This window comes from Pinus tabuliformis, chromosome 2_2 (genome assembly GCF_031772625.1).
Source record: "Pinus tabuliformis cultivar Carrire ecotype Pingquan chromosome 2_2, CPIR1, whole genome shotgun sequence".
Taxonomy (NCBI): Eukaryota; Viridiplantae; Streptophyta; class Pinopsida; order Pinales; family Pinaceae; genus Pinus; species Pinus tabuliformis.
In genome coordinates this window covers 1,192,306,385-1,192,327,946 of record NC_142300.1, presented here as the reverse complement: position 1 = coordinate 1,192,327,946, position 21,562 = coordinate 1,192,306,385, and the positions used below count along the sequence as shown (strand labels likewise).

At 36.9% G+C, this 21,562-nt stretch overlaps 1 protein-coding gene across 2 annotated transcripts; it reads right to left on the bottom strand.

Annotated features, from left to right (window-relative positions):
- Positions 1–666: 666 nt before the first annotated feature.
- LOC149197767 (uncharacterized) lies at positions 667–5,103 on the bottom strand. Of its 2 annotated transcripts, none has more exons than XM_089405956.1 (4): positions 4,653–5,103; positions 3,095–3,859; positions 1,114–1,555; positions 667–1,012 (listed from the first exon to the last, which is right to left on the bottom strand). In XM_089405956.1, exons 1-4 carry the CDS (start codon positions 4,908–4,910, stop codon positions 786–788), a joined length of 1,692 nt encoding a protein of 563 aa, XP_089262082.1. In that variant the 5' UTR covers positions 4,911–5,103; the 3' UTR covers positions 667–785. The 2 variants fall into 2 exon arrangements, with proteins under 2 accessions (XP_089262082.1, XP_089262083.1); XM_089405957.1 differs by having other exon boundaries at positions 1,114–1,246; positions 4,653–5,102.
- Positions 5,104–21,562: the final 16,459 nt, after the last annotated feature.

Below are 21,562 nucleotides of genomic sequence, written 5' to 3'. Positions count from 1 at the left end.
ACCATGGTTCGCGGTCACTGAGTGGCCACTACGTCGACAGGCAGTAATCCACAAAGATCCATCAAAGACAGCCTAATATATTAGGCTTAACCCCAAGGGCATAGAGGATATTAGACCTCATGACCTCCCAATAGGCAAGGTACTTAGTAACGAAGGCTCAACCAATTGAGCTATTCTTTGGGGCTGTCTACAAGATGATATTGTCTTCTCTTTAATTTTAATAATAATAATAAGTAATTTCAATTATCAAAATTTGAATTTCATATAAATATTTCATTTTATATGTATATATTTTGGAGCTTGAATAAAATATTTTCAACTTTGTAAATTCTCAAATTCTCATTTTAAATGGTTAAATACTAATGGTACTCAAAATATTTTTGTTATCCATATGGTTAAGAATATATCTTTTTTCCCTAAAATATTAAAGGTTCAAATGGAAAGAGAACAGAATATGTATACTTAAATAGGTTTCATAACTTAAGTATGCTTCACATGTCAATTTGATATCTACCTCAAGTTAGATATTATTATTAAAAATATATTTACACATATAATAAAAAAATAAATGCTAAATAATGTTTACAATAGAAGTATCCAAATATAAACATATGTACAGATTATGTCCGAAATATGTGGAACATTGTCGATTCAAATGACTTCATGTATAACATGTTTGCTTCAACAAATATTCTGCAAAGCAATTCTCCGCATGTCTCCACCTTTCGCAGTTGCATAGCGCTTCAATATATTTAATCAAACAGATGATTTGAAGAAAACTAGTTTTATTGGTCAGCTTGCTTCCCCATTTCAGGTACTATAGATTCATCTTCTGAATTTCCAGTCACCCTGACTTCTTCATCTTTGGAATTATCTGAATCATTGAAACATGCACTTAACCACACCATGAACATCATTGCAATAATGCCTCCCACTGCAAACACATATGACCTCTTCGCTATCGATAGCTTGTTTCCAATGACACCCACAATTAAAACAGTGACGAACTCACCTGTCCACGCCAGAGCAATCAGTATTGGGTTAATATTGTGTATAAATTCCTTGACACCCCTGATATTACTTAATTAGGTAAGGAGAGGAGAGGAGAGAAACCTGCGGCAGTTGTCAAACACCAGACTGCTTGAACAACCGATTTCATAGAGACAGGGGCCTGCGAATAAGCAAATTCCAATCCAGTGACAATAAATAACACTTCTGCTGCTGTCATTATTACATGCTGAGGTACCTGCCAAAGAATTGACATTTGCTTTTCCTTTTCAGTTGGGTAAGCTAAGATGAGCAATCCCATATGAACCTTATGGTCAGGGGCGGAATCTGAGAAAGTGTTAATATAAGATGCCATGGACCAGGAATTGGCTCTCTTATCAATTGCTAACTGGAGCAGCCCTGACGTAAAAAATGCAACAGAAGATAGCAGCATGCCCAAAATTATCCTTGTCGTGGCTTTCTTACCAACCCCATACTTCTTTAAGAAGGGATAAATCACTTGATCAGCAAGCGGAATGAAAATGAGGACCAGGAGTGGAGTAAGAGCCTGTTAATGCAGATTCTTGATCATGTTAGCCTAGTTTATATATTTTAGAAATTCATCATACATACTTCTTGTAGGGTAGAATAAGGCTGCTTGAAGGACATTTTCCTCAAAAAGTATGCTAAGGGGATAATGTTTTTATATCGACTGTATAGGAAAGTATGAAACTTCTTGGAAATGGGAGAAAGAGAATTCAAAGCTTCATTCTAGCAAAAATCAGATTAATGAGAAATGTGAGTTCTTCTGGTTAGGATTGACCAGATAACATTTGGAAAAAGATGACAGCATGATTTTATCTTAGGTTTGCAAGACTTGGTTAATTTCTGTCCTCTCTGTAAGCAGTTATCCCTTCAGGTTAGAGAAGCTCTACTCCGAGAGGCCATTAAAGCCATGTACTTCTATGGGGGTTTATTAAACCCAAAAAAATTCTAAAGCTTAAAGCTTTGTCAATCAAAAACTAGGTTTCAAGGTGAAAGCTCCAAGTTTCTTGTGTAAGCATCGACCCTTTCTGTGCTATTAATATTGATTGACTGTAATTCTGCCGAGTAAGTGAACCAATCTAAATATATGCTCCAGATTCTAATTATGTGTTCTCCTATTTCTTCATGTTAGACAAACGCTGGTATGAGAGGCCATCAAGGGTCCATACTTCTAAGAGGGTTTATCAGACACAAAAAATGTTTAGAACTTGAAGCTTTGTTAATCAAAAACCAGGTGTTAAGGTGCAAGCTTCTAGTTTCGTGTATAAGGACCCACCGGGCCACCCTCCCTATCCTATTAACATTGATTGATTTATAGTTTTGCTAATGAAGTGAACCATTTTGAATCTATGTTTATCTCACTAATGAATTTCTGTTTATCTCACAGGTGAATTGATGTATGTGAAAGAGTACACCCAATTCATTATGTATGTACCCTTTGCTAAATCTAAGCAATATGCCAATACAAAGGAGTTCCTAATCTTAATATGAAGAAGTAAAAATACTAAAGTCCCAATCCTCAAGCAAGGCGACGGAATCACAGCCCAAAACATAGTCAAAACCATTATCTAACTCTTAAAATATACAACCTTAAAATACTTTTAAACAAGCTAAAATACTAAGTGCCCAATCCTCAAGCAAGGTGACGGAATCACAGCCCAAAACATAGTCAAAACCATTATCTAACTCTTAAAATATACAATCTTAAAATAATTTTAAACAAGTAAAAATACTAAATTCCCAATCCCCCGGCAAGGTGGCGGAATCACAGCCCAAAACATAGGCAAAACCATGATCTAATTCTTAAAATATACAACCTTAAAATAATTTTAAACATAAGAAAGCACATATTTTCAACAAATTTCAAATGCTTATACATACCCAGCACTTAAACCCAAAAAGAACTACTTAGTTTAAAGTCCAAGACTATCAGCTGATTTGTTCATTTTCAGTAGTTTTAAGATTTTAAGGAAAACTAAAAAGGAAATAATGGCAGCTGCAAGCCAAACCTCCTACATTTGGTTAGTGACAAGATAAACAATCCAAGATGCAGAGTGATCACCTGCATCTGATCTGGCCTGATCACAACATTTCCCAGCCAGGACACATGCCCATTCATCTGTTTTGCCTGAAAAACCCAGGTAGAGGCCTTCTGACCATGCAGGCACCAAAAAAGAAAAGCAGGAAGGAAGAAAACACACACTCTCATTACAGCTTTTACATCTTCAACTTCTTCTGCACTGCATTTTAGCTTAGCAGCATCAAGCCAGTGAGCAGCACTGCTAGATCCTCCCTTACAATAAACTTGCTCATAATTTGCATAACCAGAACTACCCCTTCTCAGCCTTACAGCACTAACTATGACTTTAGCCACAGTAGAGAAAACACCCCCAACAGCCTGTCTGTCTACATAAGCTTTCCTGCCAGCCCAGAGTATAACTACAGAAAAACCCATGAGAAGAACAGTAATACCAAAAGCAGCTGCATATGACACATCGGCGCGCAACAGTGGCGTGAGGAGGATCGATACGAAGGCACCCACATTAACTGCAAAGCAGAAAGCAGAGAAAAATGCCATCCGAAGCCTTTCTTTGGTGTGACCATCGGGCACAGAGAATTGTATTTGGTCTCCTCCGAATGCTGGGACACAGGGTTTAACCCCTCCGGCCCCAACTGCAGTGAGTAAAAAACCCGCGGCAGTGCTCCACATGACATAGCTCGAAGCTTTTTGAGTTACAGGATTGAGATCTGGTATTGCAGCCATGGACATCACCCAGATCCCCAGTACATAGACAAGAGATAGATATAATATTGTTCTGTATTTGCCCTGCCACACCAAAACCAAGACATAAATGTATTAATCGACTAATTATTAGGTATATATTAATTGGTTTGGGTGGGGTTTAGTGCTTTGAGGTTCAAAGCTCATGGGTGGGGTTGAAGATGAGGATGAGGAGGGGAGTTATTTTTAGATAATTAAATTATCTCCAACTTCATGGGTGGGGTTGAGGATGAGGATGAGGATGAGGATGAGGATGAGGATGGGAGTTATTTTTGGATAATTAAACTATCCCCAACTTAAGCTATAGCATCTCACTGGTGAGCAGAGAGCCATTTTTGGGGTAATTAAACTATTTCCACCTGAAGCTATAGCATCTCACTGGTGAGCAGATTGTTCTTAAGCTATTTTTGGGTAATTAAACTATGCTATTTTTGGGTAATTAAACTATCCCAAAACCTAGCTATAGCATCTCACTGGTGAGCAGAGAGCCACTTTTGGGGTAATTAAACTATTCCCACCCCAAACTATAGCATCCCACTGGTGAGCAGATCGTTCTTCGATCTAACATTGAGGATAACTATTTTTGGGTAATTAAACTATCCCAAACCCGAGCTATAGCATCTCACTCACATGTGAGCAGCCAGCCACTTTTAGGGTAATTAAACTATCCCCACCCCAAGTTATAGCATCCCACTGGTGAGTAGATCATTCTTCAATCTAACATTGAAGCTAGCCCTAGTGTATCCGCCCAATTTGAAAATAAAAAACATTTAAAATATAGTTATGTACTCATCGAACTCAGTCTGAAGCTTAAAGAAGATTAGTTCTGATAGTTTACCAAGAAGGAGTCACTGATTACAGCTCCTAGAATTGGTGTGACAAAGCCTGCCATTGTGAAGAGATGAAATATCTGCGTGGATCGGACCTGGGAGAGACCGAGGTGCTCTGAGAGGAATAAGGCGAGGATTGCCTCGAGGCCATGGTAGGCAAATCTCTCGCAGAACTTGCTCCACAGTATAAATTTGATGGCAGGTGGGAAGTGCTTCAATTCTCCAGAAGCCGAAGAAGAATGAGGAGGTGCTTCTGATATTTTCATCAGAGACTCCTGATTATCGGTCGGAGATGTCGATGAATAATTGGCATTGTTCAGTTTTGAACCATAGCTGATAAAAAGAAAAATGTGGCAGAGAGGACTGTCCACAGTTTCTGGAATCAAGGTTTTAACGTTCCATTCACCTATTCGCTAGGTTGAAGGGCAAAGGTGACACTTTAGAATGGGTCGGAGATGTCGTTGCTATGTATGCTTTTGATACCATGGGTGATCAAAACAAAATGTGGCAGACCGGACTGGCCACAATGTTTCAAGGATTTCACGTACAATAACCATCATCAAGCCACCTGGTCACAACCATGACGTGCAGAGGTGATAGTAGCTGAAATTTGTGGTCTTTTCTTGCCAACTTTTTCGATTGGGAGGAATTTTTTGGAATCTTAAATTTCAATAATGTGATTTTGTGCATAGGGTTTTCAGTATATCTTTATACCATTTAAAAGCATATTTTAAACCATTTTAATTTTATTTATTTTTATATTTTTTTAAATTGTATGATGTAATGGTACTACAAAATTAAAAACATTTACTATTATTAAAAACATTTAAATAGTAAAGTAAAATTATTAGTGTAAAATATTTTAATCATATGAATGATTAAAATATTTAATTATTTAATGTAGAAATTTGATAGAAATTGCACTTGCTCAAGAAATCTCATTGAAATTAGGAAACACAAATTTTACTCTACTAATCTGTGGAAATAAAATCATAATTTAGAACAACATACATAGACATGCAACAAATAAAACTACAAGTACATAATGATTTCTAGGGGAACTCAACTAGGAAAAACCTCTTCGCTGCTTTGCATTAATTTAGATGAAAATAGAAACAATTATGATGATTTGCTTCAAATCGGAAGCACACCCTAACTACAAATCCCGTTCTCTTGCTCTGGCCAACACTTAGCTAATTCAAGCTTCAACTAAAATTCAAGCCTCAACTAAGCCCCTATTTCCTTGTGCAATCTTGGAGGAATTAACCCCTAAAAAATAGGATAAATTTCTATTTCCTTGCATAATAACTTGAGGAATTGATCCCTTGCTCAGTGCAAAAGCAATGTACACTCAACAATATACAAATAGAAATACAAACATGCATTTTCCTCCACCTCAACTAGGCAATTCGAATTCCATGCATGACTATGTCTTTTATTAGATGATTGACTAGTTAACTGAGAGATCATTTAACAACAATTCTACTACTCAACTGACCTTCAATTGACTCAACTAGCTGCTTGAACTTAGTTAACTGAGTTCAACTAACAATAACTCAACTAGATTGCTAAATTTTAGCAATCTTTATATGCACAACTCTACTTCTAGCCTATATCTCGAATTTACTGAGCTAACTAGTAGACGAGGGCCATGTTACACAAGTTAATCACCACCAAGTTGCCCCGCTGATGTGGAAATTCGATTTACTCAATTTGACTAAGACACAAGTCAAAATTGAGCATTTTTCTTGCTACAATTTCTAATACTCCCTCTTAGCAAGAAAAGGTCTCTGCACAACCCCAATCCAGCTCCTGTGGAATGCACTGTAACACTACCTCTCACTATTGTTGTTGCTACTGCAACAACTGCGACTGAGAAGAATCCAAAACATACTGAATCACATGTGCCTTTGCAACTGTCTACTAGGAAAACTGCAGTGTTGTTGATTTTGCACTGTGCCTCTTGCACTGTTATCAACACTTCTCTGTGCCCCTCAAAGTTTGATTGTACCAACTGGCACTGATTTGTCTGCTACTGAATACTAGGGGCCCCTGTAGCAAGGGTACTGATCCATGAGATGAGTATACTGCGACTGTTGTTGCTCTCCTATGGAACCTGCCTAATTCTTTGCGACTATGGGACTAAGGCTCTACATCGCCCCACCTCACTCCTGGAGGTCATAGTTGCATGCATGGAAAAATATGATCTACTCATACTACTATTGTTATTACTCTGCTGCTGCTTCCACACTATTGCTACAACTATTGCAAGAATGAGTTTGATCTCCCCAAACCTTGAAGTACTAACTTCAATAGGGCTTCTTCCTTTGAAACTAAACTCCCTTTGAGTCTCGATCTCCTCGTGGGAAATATCTATGCTCCTTAATATGCCAATATCAATGATCATAAATCCTTTTTGTTCCACTAAACGTTGGCTCACTAATTTGCCCACATACAATCACTCCTTGACTGATCTAGGGCTCCAAATAACCTTTCCCTATTTTTGCAATTTGTTCCTCAAATTGCCCGGATCTAGGCTCTTTAGATCTACCCTCTTTTCTCTAATTTCTCATACAAACTGATATATGTGTGTTGGTCCTTATTTTGCTCACCGTTGACTGGTTACTATTATGATTTCAAGAGCTCCAATACCATGTAGAAATTTGATAGAAATTGCAACTACTTAAGAAATCTAATTGAAATCAATAGACACAAATTCTACTCTACTAATTTGCAGAATGGAAATCACAATTTAGAACAACATGACATGCAACAAACAAAACCATATGTACACAATGATTTCTAGGGGAAACCAACTAGGAAAAACCCCTCCACTACTTTGCATTAATTTAGATGAAAAGAGAAACGATTACAATGACTTGCTTCGAATCTTAAGCAAACCCTTCACTACAAATCATGTTCTCCTTCTTCTTGAATTGCTCAGGCCAACACTTAGCTAATTCAAGCCTCAGCTAAGCCCCTATTTCCTTGCTAAATCTTGGAGGAATTAGCCCCTAAAAAATAGGAGAAATTCCTATTTCCTTGCGCAATAGCTTGAAGAATTAGTCACCTGCTCAGTGCAAAAGCACTGTAAACTCAACAATATACAAATATAGATACAAACATGCTTTTTCCTCCACCTCAACTAGGCAATTCAAATTCCCTGCATGACTATCTTTTTTTTTTGCTGATTGACTAGTCAACTGAGAGATCATTGAGTTTAACAATAATTCTACTACTCAACTGAATAAACTAGCTAGTTGAGCTCTGAGTTCAACTAACAATAACTCAACTAGATTACTAAACCTTAACAATCTTTACATGCATTGAGTTTAACAACAATTCTACTACTCAACTGGCTAAACTAGCTAGTTGAGCTTAGTTAACCAAGTTCAACTAACAATAACTCAACTAGATTACTAAATCTTAACAATCTTTACATGCACAACTCTACTTCTAGCAACTCAAATTTATACTCAAGTGCATCAACTGGCTAGTTGAGCTCAGTTAACTGAGTTCAACTAACAATAACTCAATTAGATTACTAAATCTTAACAATCTTTACATGCACAACTTTACTTCTAGCATATAACTCGAATTTACTGAGATGACTAGTAGACAAGGGCTATATCACACAAGTTAATTGCCACCAAATTATCGTACTAATGCTGAAATTGGATTTACTCAATTTGACTAAGGCACAAGTCAAAATTAAACCTTTTTCTTGTTAGAATTCTGACATTCGACATTTTTAAAATAAAATAATAAACCAAAATACTAATAATAATTTATTTATTTGTGTGCATGAATAAAATACTCAATAAATTTAAATAATAAGCCAAAATAATAATAATAATTTATTTATTTGTACGCATAAAATAAAATACTTAATAAATTAAATTATAATTTTTATTAATAAAAATAATTAATCTATATTTTTTATTAATAAATATAATTAATTTAAATAATATTTTTTTTAATAAAACTATACCATATTTAAAAAGATGATTACACTTTATAAAACATGAGTCAAGAAAATATCTATATCTTGGATATAACACAATCATTATACCCATCTCAATATGATTGGTGGTAAAATCTACTAAAAATTTTAATATGAATTTTCTAGAGAAATTAAGATTATTTCAAAATCTATACAGGGGAAGTTTTTTTAACCAAATTGAATACACTATAAAAAGATATATTAACAAAAGTTTGGATGTATGAATATCTAATCAATATAATGCACATCTATGTGTATTATATATTTATAGAACTACATCAATATATATTATAAAATTTTGTGATGATAATAATAAAAATTAATAATTATAATAATAAAAATATTGTTTAAGGATTAATGTTGTTGTTATTAAAAACATTAATGTTTTTATTTAGTTATTAACAATAACTTTTTTAATAATTTATTTTAATCATAAATATTTTTATTACAATTATTAACAATAATTTGATTAATCATATATAATATATTGGTGTTTAATTATCAATTATTAACAATAGCTTGTTTAATTATATATAGTATATTGGTGTTTAATTATCATTTATTAATAATAACTTGTTTAATTATATATAGCATATTGGTGCTTAATTATTATTTATTCATAATAACTTGTTTAATCATATATGGGGTATTGGTGCTTAATTATCATTTAAACATATCAATTCATAAATATGTATATAGGCATCATTGCATCTGGAAATTATAGATAAAGTTTTAATACTCAATTTATCCAAAAAAAAATATATTATATATATATATATAATTTTATTCATGAAAAAAAAGTATATTTTGTAAATGTTGTTAAGTATTTAGTCATGTCATTTCGGTTGAAGAGCAATATATATATCTATATATATATATATATATATCTATATATATATATATATATATATATATATATATAATTTGTTGAGGTTAAGTGTCATAGAAATCACTTTATTTATTTATTTTGTTTTTGTTTTTCTAAATCATTTACCAAATTTCTTGGTTGGATTCAACTGTTACCATGGTAGGTTTTAACCCTGTACAAAAATTACGTGCAAACGAATTCTTAAAACAAAAAAATAATGATGAGAACATAAAACAAACATAGAAGTTTTCCCCTGAATGTCAAAGACTACCAAATTGATTTTTCATTATGTTCCTTTCAATGTTTATATGTGTGTGTGTGTGCAGAAGCATTCATAAACCCAATCCACTAGCCGTGGATTAGAACATAACCTAGCCGTGGATTAGAACATAACCATGGTTCCCTTGATCGGATCTACAAAATACCATGGGCACAAAACCATTATGCCTAAAACCATGAGCAAAACTGCTCCTTTTTTTTATATATAGCACATACCTAACATTCTCTCACTTGTTGTTTTATTTCCACATAGGGGACCGTGGGAGATACATAAACCCCAATCCACTAACCCTGGATTAGAACATAACCGTAGTTCCCTTGATTAGATCTACAAAATACCATGGGAAGAAAACCATTATGCCCAAAACCATGCACAAAATTGCCCAGAATTGTTTTTCCAAGGCCAGTCGTGGAAAGAATATAACACATACCCAACATTTTCCAACTTGTTGTTTTCTTTCCACATAGGGGACCACGGAAGTGCATAGTCATTGATCCAAGGCTGCAATGCCCATTGTTTCTCTACACCAAGAAAACTTCTTAGTGCTCACAGAATTCGTCAATGCATCTACAACATTCTTCAAAATGTCCACCTTTACCAACAACACCTTTTTGTCTTCAACTATATCCCTCACAAAGTGATACTAAACATCAATGTAATTTGTCTTTTAATGATAAGTAGGGTTATTTGCAAAGAAAATTACACTTTGGCTATCACAGCCTATCCTTATAGCTCATTGTACCAACCCCATACTTGAACACAATCTTCGCAACCAAACTGTTTCATTGCTTGCATGAGTGGTTGTCATGTATTCAACCTCTATAGTTGAAAGTGCCACTACACATTGCCTATTACTCATCCAACTGACTGCTCCTCCAAATAGGTTAAACACATACCCACTTGTAGCTCTTCTTCGATCCAGATCTCTAGCCCGGTTGCATCAACAAAGCCACAAATGTCCAAAAACTCTATCCAATCTTGGTCTTCCTTAGTAGCACAAACCATAATCAATAATGCCACACAGATACTTGAAAACTCGTTTCCCTGCTATCCAATGCTCCTTCCCTGGTTTTGACATAAACCTACTCTACTCCCACTGCATGTGCAATGTTTGGTCTGGTGCAAACCATTACATACACCAGGCTACCAACTGCACTCACATATGGAACACGAGACATGTCCTCTTCATATTAATTTACACCTACAGGAATATGAACCTTCACTAGTTTACTATCCTGCATATTAAACCTCTGCAATGTTGTCTTGACATACTTACTATGGTTTAACCAAAGCTTCCTCTTTGCCTGATCTCGTTTAATTTCCATGCCCAAAATATAATTTGTGGCACCAAGATCCTTCATGTCAAATTTAAAGGACAATTGAGTCTTCAAATCCTGGATAATTTATTTTTCATTTCCAATCAACAACATATCATCCACATACAAAAGTAAATAAATAACACAGTCACCAATTAATTTAAAATACACACATTGATCTGCTTTTCTCTTAGTGAGGCCAAGTCACCATATATATATAATTTCCGATACCACATCCTTGGTGACCGTTTTAACCCATACAGAGACTTTTTTAACTTGCATACTAGTTCTTCTTGCTCTTCACTACAAAGTCTTTAGGTTTCTTCATGTAGATCTCTTCTTCCAGATCCCTATGAAAAAATGTTGTCTTCACATCCATCTGCTCTACTTCAAAATCAAAAGTAGCAACAACAAATAAAAGTAATCTAATAGAAGATAACTTGGCAATAGGAGAAAATATATCACCAAAATCAATTCCTGACACTTGGGAATAACCTTTTGCTACCAATCGAGCTTTGTATGTTGCCACCTTTCCTTTTGCATTAATCTTCTTCTTAAACACCCATTTCATGTCAATGGGTTTTCTTCTAGCCAACAACTCCATGAGATCCCAACCCTCAAGATTCCATTTCTTCAACCATGGCCTCTTTCCAAAGTTTCCCATCCTCTAAATCCACTGCCACCCTGACAGTTCTAGGATCATCATCAGTAATAAATAAAGAAAAATTTGAACAAAAAGCAGATGGACTATACCTCTGCAGCTTCCTTCTCTCTTGAACTGATTCTCTCAAAACTAGAGTATGTGGCTCTTCCTCTTTTGATTTTTGTTTTGTTGTAGAGTCCAATTCTTCCTCCTCCATTTCAAACTCTATATTTTCAAGTTCTTTTGGTAGGACTTCGTGTTTAATAACATCCTTCACCTCTCTAAACACCACATCTCAGTTGTACACAACCTTCCTTGCTTTTGGGTTCGAAAGCTTATAACGTTTTAAACCATCCTTATACCCACTAAATATGTGTAGAAATTAGGATGTCGATTTGAAATTTCTCGTGAAATTTACTAAATCATAGGACTTGAACCTACTCTACTACTCTGCGGACATTAATTCACAATCTAGAACACAAATCACAAACATGAAAAATTAAAAATCACACATTCTTAGAGATTTATCTAGGGGAAAGAAACTGCTCAAAATTGTTAGCCCAAGAGGTAACTCCACGAATTGAATTGTGTTTTGCATTAAGATTGAACATGAATATATACATGGAGAGAGAGACTATTGGGTTTCACCTCCCAATGTCTCTTTGTATTCCAATTCTATTTATTTTTCTATTACATGGATTTATCTAATCCCAAAGATTAGGTGTCAACATTCCCCACCTTAATATGAAGGGATGTTGGTGAGTCCAACCATCATTATGAATCTTTCAAACTGTTCTCTTTCAAGTGCTTTGGTGAAGATGTCTGCAATATGCTCATTTGTGGAACAATGATGTAGGTGGATTGTCTTGGCATCAACATGATGTCGAATCAGATGGTATTTTGTGTTGATGTGCTTCGTTCAATCATGGAACTTTGGGTTCTTGTCCAAATTTATTGTAGAAGTGTTGTCAATCAAGAGAGGAGTTGAATGCACTTGTTTCTCCTGAAAATATTCTAGAATTTTCCCTAGCCACGCAATTTCCTTTGTTGCTTCAGTTGTTGCCACATATTCTGCCTCAGTTGTGGAATCTGCTGGAACTGATTGTTTGCGTGACCTCCAGGAGACAACTCCTGATCCAGGACTCATAACATAACCTAAAGTAGATAGCCCAATTTATTTATCTCCATCGAAGTCTGAATCAGATTATCCAATCAAACTAAAGTCACCCACCTGTGCATACTTAAGTCCAAATTCTTGAGTTCCCTTCAAGTAATTTAGAACTCTTTTTGCAGCAGACCAATTACCCTCACAAGGATTTTGCATAAACCTATAGAGGATTCCAATAAAAAATGAAATGTCTGGTCTAGTAGTAGTAAGGTAGTTGAGACTTCCTACGAGCTGTCTATACTTCATTGCATCCTAAAATTCTTTTCCTTCAGTGGATTTGAGCATTAAGTTCTATTCCATTGGAGTAGTCAAAGGATTGCACTCATCCATGCCAAACCTGTTCAACAGATCTCCAATGTACTTCTTCTGAGAGAGGAATATAAACTTTATATGTTAAGTTACTTTAGTACCAGGATAGTAGTGAACATAGCCCAAATTTTTCATTTCAAAACCTTTCCTGAATTCCTTCTTTATGGATGCAATGTAGATCTCATTGTTCCCAGTCATCAGAATATCATCTACATACACCACAAGATATACAACTATTTTTCCAACTTTCTTGACAAACAAAGTTGTATCATCAAGATCATAATGTTTGAAGTTGAGTTTCAGAAGACGCTCAATTAACTTCTCGTATCCGGCTCACGGTGCTTGCTTGAGGCCATATAAGGATTTTATAAGCTTGCATACTTTATGTTCTTGACCCTTCACAATAAATCCTTCTAGTTTGGACATAAAAACATTCTCTTTCATATCTCCATTCAAGAAATCCGTTTTTACATCCATTTGATGGACTTTCCAACTATTCTGTGCTGCCAAGGAAAAGTCTGTCCAAATGGTAGCCCATTTTTTTGTGGGGGAAAAAGTCTCCTCATAGTCAACCCCTTCCTTTTGTGCAAAAACTTTTGCCACAAGCCTGACTTTATGCTTTTCAAGTGAGCCATATGCTTTATACTTGTCCTTGAAGGCCTACTTGCAACCTATTGGTTTGGTTCCCAATGGAGGATCAACCAACTTCCACGTGCCATTCTTTATCAAAGCATCATATTATTTTGGCATCACTTCTTTCCATTCATCATGAGAAGCGACTTCTTTAAAGGACGCTGGTTTGAAATCTGTAGAAAAAATCAATTCACAATCATAAGAAACATCCATATCTATTGGTGAATCAAAATATTCTACGTCACCTCCATTTTGTCTGGTTGAGCTTCTTGTTCCTGTCTTTCCAACCTCATCAGTACAAACACTTTAAAGTGTCTTTGTCAGCCATTTTGGAGGACCTTTTTGAGATGGTCCAGGCTACTCAGTTGACTGAGTTGGGGCTGAATCAAGATTTATTCTCCCAATTCTACCAATCACATCACTTAAAGTGTCATTTGGATCCGTGGTTGGAGCTTCATGTGGGGGAGAGAGTGCTTCAGAAGAAGATTCCAGAAATTGATCCAATATAGGAATCCCCCCTTCAAGATGTGGAATCTCATTATCAAACTCTTGAAAATATTTTGCATGTCTGAATTTATCCAAGCGATCAATATGCCACTCAACAACATTGTCATCCTTGGAAGATTCAAGAAATACCACATCTCTAGATATTATAAACTTTTTATTGAATTCATCATAGAGATGGTATGCTTTGGTGGTATTTGAGTACCCCAAGAAGATACACTTGCGACTCCTTGCACCAAGTTCGTTTCTTTGTTCCTTAGGTATTAAGGCATAACAGGTGGAACCAAAAACCCTGAGATGCCTCACCGAAGGAATGTGGCCATATCACATTTCATAGGGAGTCTTGTTTTTTATAGCATTAGATGGACACATATTCTTTATATACACAACACCTAGAACTGCATTAGCCTAAAACATTAGTTTAACATTCTTGAAAAACATCATGGAACATACCATATTTAAGATTGTCTTGTTCATTATTTCAGCTACTCCATTCTATTAGGGATTACAGGGCACAGTTGTTTGATGTTTGATCCCATGTTGGCGAATATAGTTTTCAAATTCATTTAAAGTGTATTCTTTTCCATTATTAGTGCGAATAGAGCCACTATGAGATTGTGGATCATTTTCAACCCATGCATGAAAGTTCTTGAATGTATCAAAATCTTCATATGTTTTCTTCAATAAATAAGCCCAACGCATTCTGGTGTAGTCATCAATAAATGTCATATATTAATTACCATTTGCGGAAGGAAAAGGCATTAGGCCACATAAATCTGAATGAACGAGTTCAAGTTTTCTATGTGCTCTAGAATGAGAATCATTCAAACAACTGTTTGTTGTTCTTTCCTAAGATACAAGCATCACATTGCTTAAGTTTCCTAGGAAATGTAGGCAAACCAGTAACACCATTTTTCTTCAAAAAACAAAGGCTTTTATAGTTCAAGTGTCCAAATCTAGCATGCCATAAAAGACTTGATGGAAATGTACCTTCATCATAGTGAGAACTATATGAGAATTTTTGTGCACAAGTAGAGGTTCCTTGCAGCTTCAGAATTCTTTCTTCTTCTATCCCAGTCATGACAAGTGAGTTATCTGATGCTTTTTGACCTAAACCTTGCCATCAAATATATGAATGGAGTGTCCTTGTTGGTGGATGTGGACTAAAGACAATAAGTTTCTCCTCAGCTTCGGGATATATAAAACATCATGCGGAAGAAAGTCTAGAAGACTAGGAAGTTTGAGCTTGATGGTGCCAAGCCATGATGGATTGAGTTTTGACTTGTTTGCAAAGTATATTTCTCCACCAACATTATCAGTGAATTCTTCAAAGAAATCTCTCCTAAAATTCATGTGGCAAGTTGCTCCTGAATAAAGCAACCAATCATACTGATCCAAGATGTTTTCGCTTATGGATGTATAGAAAAGAATTGCATATAAAATTGTAGCTTAATACATAAATATTCACATATGAAAAGGAGAAGAAAACACATAAAAGGCATAAAATAGAACACCAAGGCTTGATAACAGAGTTCGTTCAATTTGGACTACGTCTCTGGGCCCTGCACAACAATGGGAAGGCCTTTCTTATTAAATTGCATGAATAAACAGAATTATATTCATCAATCTATCCATAAAGAGGCTTATACCTCCAATTTGCCTGATGGCTATGAAATGACTTCCTGAGATGGAGCGATATGTAGCACCAAAGTTTCTCGTAGCTGAGAAGGGACTGGAATTGTGTAACTGTTCAAAACAGCTCAACAAATGTTCTCGGCCTCTACGAAACAGCGTGCTAAAACCACTAAAATTGCCTCTCCCCCCGTGCTCTTCACTTGATCCCTTTTATAATGGATTTTCAGACAAGATCCCCTTTAAATCGGGGCTTGCCTGGTTAATAAGAGATGTTGGTAGAGTGGAAATATTGGCGGACACAATCGTTCCTGTAAATGGCCTCTTATCATTTAAAACAATAAAAATTCCAAAAATCTTGAAAACACTAAGAAATCTGCCAAAACCCGTTCACCTGGATTTCAAATATTATTAAATCGGGCATATAATCTATATCGGGTCTGCATGGATATCGCGAATCGGCATATCGATGTGTCCCTGTCTTGGTACTCGGGAAAGACCGAATGCCGAGCACATCGACATCCCCCACATATATTGCCCAGGGTTTGCTAGAGGTTCCACCAATCCAATTAATCGCTAATCGCACTGCCCGATTGCCGATATACCATATATATATATAAATATGACCGCCGATTGCAATTGCCTGCGATCCGCCGATCCGATCTAATTGGAGATCGGCGATTGGTGGTTCCAAGGTCCAAACCTTAAGTTTGCCAACATGCAACCTCCAATTGCGATTTGCCTTTAAGGTTTTAAGACCCATTTTTAAAGGAAATTCCTCTTTTTCTTAAGGATTGAAGAGCCCTTCTTTTTGAAATAACTTCATCATCTGGACTCGGATTGAAGCACCATTTGCACCGTTGGAATCAGGAAGATGAGATATACATTCTGATCCTGAGTTGACTTCATTCTAATCACTTTTATTTCTGAGTTTTTCCATGCCATTGTATCTGAAGATCCACCTGGATCAATCCTCCCCATTGAGGAGCTTTGGACTGCCAAAATCTTTTCATTAGTCAATTGCCAAGTGAGGGTACTGTGACCTCACTTTCTCTTTCTCTAGCCATCTGGCCTTGCTGGGATGCATTCCCTTGAATCCAACTCGAAGGTATTCTACATCTCCTTGCCGTGAAGTCCTGGTTCTTCTGTCGAGGATGATGTCTTCGGGCAACTCATCGAGATATTCAGGTGCAAAATCATCGATGGTAGGAATTGTGCCCACCTCATCAGTGTCCATGATCAAAGGTGGTTCATACAGCTTCAGGTTCTCCACATTCACTACTGAGTACATCTGCATATATACCGGCAAGTCAAGACAAAAGGCATTATTCCCAATCTTCTCCAATATGGTGAATGGTCCATACCAGATTGGCTGCAACTTCTTTCCTTCTCCCTTCATCCTGTCTTTGCTGATGTGGAACCACACCTTGTCACCCACTTGGAATTGATGGTCAACTCGGTGTTTATCATGTCGAGCCTTGTAACGGGCTTGAATCTTTTCCAACTGTTCTTGCACTGCTTGGTGAATCATTTGGATTCGCTAAATGAACTTCTGAGCTTTGTCTTTATCATTACGTCCACTGGAGCCATCCTCCCTTCCAAATACCATGTCTAAAGGGTCCTTTGGTAGGTAACCAAAGCATGTCTCGAAGGGTAAACGTTGTGTCGATGAATGCACTGCTCGGCTATAGGAATGTTGTATATAGGGGAGATGTTAATCCCACAACTTGAGATGTTTCCCACAATAGCCTCGTAATAGGTGTACCACTGTATGGTTGACAACCTTTGTCTGCCCGTCGGTTTGCGGGTGAAATGCCATGCTTCTTTTCAGTTTGGTATCCATCATCCTCCAAAAGTTGGTCCAGAACTCCCCAAGGAAGTGAGAGTCTCGATTTGACACAATTGATGTGGGTAATTCAAAGTGGACCCAAATATATTGAAAGAAAAGAGAAGTAGTCTGCTCTGCAGTAATATGCTTTTTACAAGGCATAAGAATGCACATTTTGCTAAACCGGTCAAAGACGACATACAAATATTCCTAACCCTACCTAGACAAAGGTAGACCTCCTACAAAGTCCATTGACACACTTTCCCATGGACGACTCGGAATAAGGAGTGGTGTGTAGAGCCAAAGTTTTCTATTAGAGGGCTTTGAAACAGAACACATCACACAAACCTTTACATAGCGAGTCACAATGTTTTTCATACGAGGCCAAAAGAAAAATATTTGTACATGACTTAAAGTCTTCTCGACACCAAAGTGTTCAGACACAAGAGAGGTTTGGGCCTCTCGAATTACATGCACTCTTTCTCCTGTGGGAATACACAATTTACCAAGGTGATACAACAATTTCCCTTGCAAGTGATAGTTGTCCACCTGTGAACCATGGGTTAGTTTTGCATAAACCTCCTTAAAGTCATCATCGTTAGCATATTGTTCAGCATAACTTTCAAAAGACAATGAAGCATTATGCAAAATAACAGAAGCAGAAATAGGAGGGCGAGATAGCATGTCAGCCACGTTATTACTAGTGCCCTTCTTATAATTTATTACCAGATGAAACTGTTGAAGAAAGCCCATCCACTTAAAATGATGAGTTTGCTGCAAATTGGTTTGTTACTGAAGGTACTGCAAGGGCTGAATATCTATGGATGATGGTCTCCTTGCTGATCAGATAGTGTTTCCACTTTTTCACACTCTGTACCAAGGCATAAAGCTCATTGTCATAGGTGGGATAGTTTATCACAGCTTGAGAAAACTTCTTGGAATGGTAACAAATTGGCTTCTTTTGCTGCATCAGTACAGCTCCCATGGCATAGCCGCTGACATCGGTTTCGATCTCAAATGGCTGTTGGAGATCGGGTAAGGCTAAGACTGGCGCGGTGATAATTTTTTCCTTCAATGTTTCGAAGGATTTCTGCTGTCTTCCTCCCCATTGGAAGACCTATTTCACACTTGTCAATGTGTGCAAAGGTGCTGCAATAATAGAGAAATTAGCAATAAATCTCCTCCAATACTGGACTGTTCCTAGAAAGCTACGGACCTCAGTTACACTAGTAGGCTCAGGCCAATTTACAATTGCTTCAACTTTAGCGGGATCAATTTTTAACTGAACATGACCAACAATATGACCTAGGTAACCCAAAGAGGTTTTCCCGAACTCACACTTTGAAAATTTTACAAAAAGTTTTTCTTTCTTCAGCACATCAAGCACTTTCTTTACATGACTCATATATTCAAACCAACTCTTGCTGAAAACTAGTATACCATCTAAATATACAAGAACAAACTCATCAATGAAAGGCTGAAATATATTATTCATAACCCGCATAAAGGTGGCTAAAGCGTTGCAAAGCCAAAATGGAATTACCATCCATTCGAACAACCCATGCTTGGTTTTAAAAGTAGTTTTCCACACGTCCTGCTTTGCAATGCAGACCTGGTGATAGCCACTGCGCAGATCCAATTTTGTGAAATATAAAACATTTTTTAATTGATCCAATAAATTATCTATGCGTGGGAGGGGATAGCGATTTTTCACTAATATTTTGTTGAGCGCACGGTAGTCCACGCACATCCTCCAACTGTTGTCCTTATTTGGCACTAGAACAATTGGAAACCCGCATGGAGAGGAGCTAAGCCTGATCACACCTTAGTCCAGCAATTCCTGCACTTGACGCTTGATCTCCTCTATTTCGATTGCTGACATTCTGTACATGCCGATATTCGACAGAGGGGCATCATGCAACAGGTGGATCTCGTGTTGAATCTCCCTTTGTGGAGGTAGTCCCCACAACTCCTGAAACAATGCATTATAATCAGCAATTAAATCCATCAATTCTTGTTTATGCTTACCATCACAGCCTTGGAACGCATCTGCAAATTCAGCCTCCTTTTCCCAAACGACCATAAGCATGCATGCCTTGATGGAGTTCACCAGTCGTTTCATCTGCCCAGCGCTTACGAGGCTGGCTTAATTTTTTTTTATGAGCCCGCACTATGTACTTTGTCCCATCCTTAGTGATGTCATATTTATTCTCATGGTGGAAAAATACGTCTTTTCTGTCATATAGGTGGGGGCTCCCTAATACCATGCCAAAAAAGTCCAGCGGTATAACATCCATCTCTACTTCATCTACCAACTTAGAAGCAATCACAAATTTTACCTTGCACTACTGGGTTACATTCAATTTAGCTTTATGATGTATCCATCCCACTAGGTAAGGCTTTGGGTGCAGTTTTGTTTCTAAGCCTAGCTTCTTTACCAGAGATTCTGCAATTAAATTTGCTTGGGACCCCGTATCAAACAGATTTTCTACTTTGGTATGATTTACTACAACTCTGATATGAAACAATTCAATTCTTTTTCTATCATTTGAAATGGACTCATCTACAAAACTGGTGCTTCCTTGTGATTTAGAATCAAAAGGAGGTGTAAGGGTACCTTTTGTTCCCACTGCTGTGACCAATGGTTCATCTCCTGAATCTAATCCAAGGTCTTGCTGTGTTGCTGCCACTGTTTTTTGCTTCCCTTTTCCTCCATACTTCTTTGGGCGTTTTTCTAGGTGTTGCTTCCAACAATGATCATCATCGTGGCCTTCTTTCTTGCAATGATTGCAATAAGGTTGCTCTCCCTCTTTGGTTGCTGTTGTTTTCTTTTCCTTCCCTTTCCATTTTGCTTTGGATTTACCATTAGGAGGTTTGAACGGTGGCTTTCTAAATTGGTCCTCTCTTTCATTCTTGCCCCTGTTCTCAATATGAATTGCTTTCACACTAGCTGTGTCAATAGTGGTTGGTTCAAACAACAATAATGAATGCCAAATATAACTATGCAGTGAGCCAATATACTTAGTTACAACTTCGGGTGTATCTAGTGCAATACCCAAATTCAGTGCTTGCTTCCTAAAAAAAACTTTGAACATCCTACCCTTTGCCTTACCTTAAATATTGCCAATTTATCAAAGCTTTCTGTTTGTATCCTAAGGGATAAAATTGTTCCTTTAATGCAGAAGTAAAAGCAGACCATGAGGGAAAGAGCTTACTCACATTTTTACTGCTCTGCAATTTACTTTCCCACCAAATGAGAGATGTGCTACCCAGCCGTAGAGAGACGAGCTGGATTTTTGGCTCATCCTCCACGATTTGCTGAATTCTGCAATAAACCTCAATCTGCCAGATCCAATTGTTAAGCTTTTCTGTGTTACTTTCACCATTAAACACAGGAAGATCAAATTTAACATCTAATTTTAAAAAATGTTTCTTAGATGCATCCTTTGGATTTCTCTGATTATGGTGGTGAGGGGAAGAAGAACCTTCACCACCAGAAGGAGAAGGAGGGGGTTCTTCTCCATAATTCCCATGTGCTGAACCTTGTCCTTCTGGATTCCTCTCTTCATCTTTTTCCAGTATTATAACCAGTTGACTGATATTTTCTGCCATTGACTAGAAAGTCTTTCTGAAATTGCACTCCTCTTCAATACGAGCTTCCTCTTCAGCCATGTTTATTCTTCAAGGTACACGCCCTACCTCTGGATCGAAAGTTTTTAGATTCCCTTCGGCTC

Coding starts and splice junctions, on each gene's coding strand:
- LOC149197767 (XM_089405956.1), bottom strand. CDS start 4,910: ATGAAAATATCAGAAGCACCTCCTCATTCTTCTTCGGCTTCTGGAGAA. Junction 3,860..4,652: donor TAATCAGTGACTCCTTCTTG/GTAAACTATCAG, acceptor TTGGTGTGGCAG/GGCAAATACAGAACAATATT. Junction 1,013..1,113: donor GTGTTTGACAACTGCCGCAG/GTTTCTCTCCTC, acceptor TGGCGTGGACAG/GTGAGTTCGTCACTGTTTTA.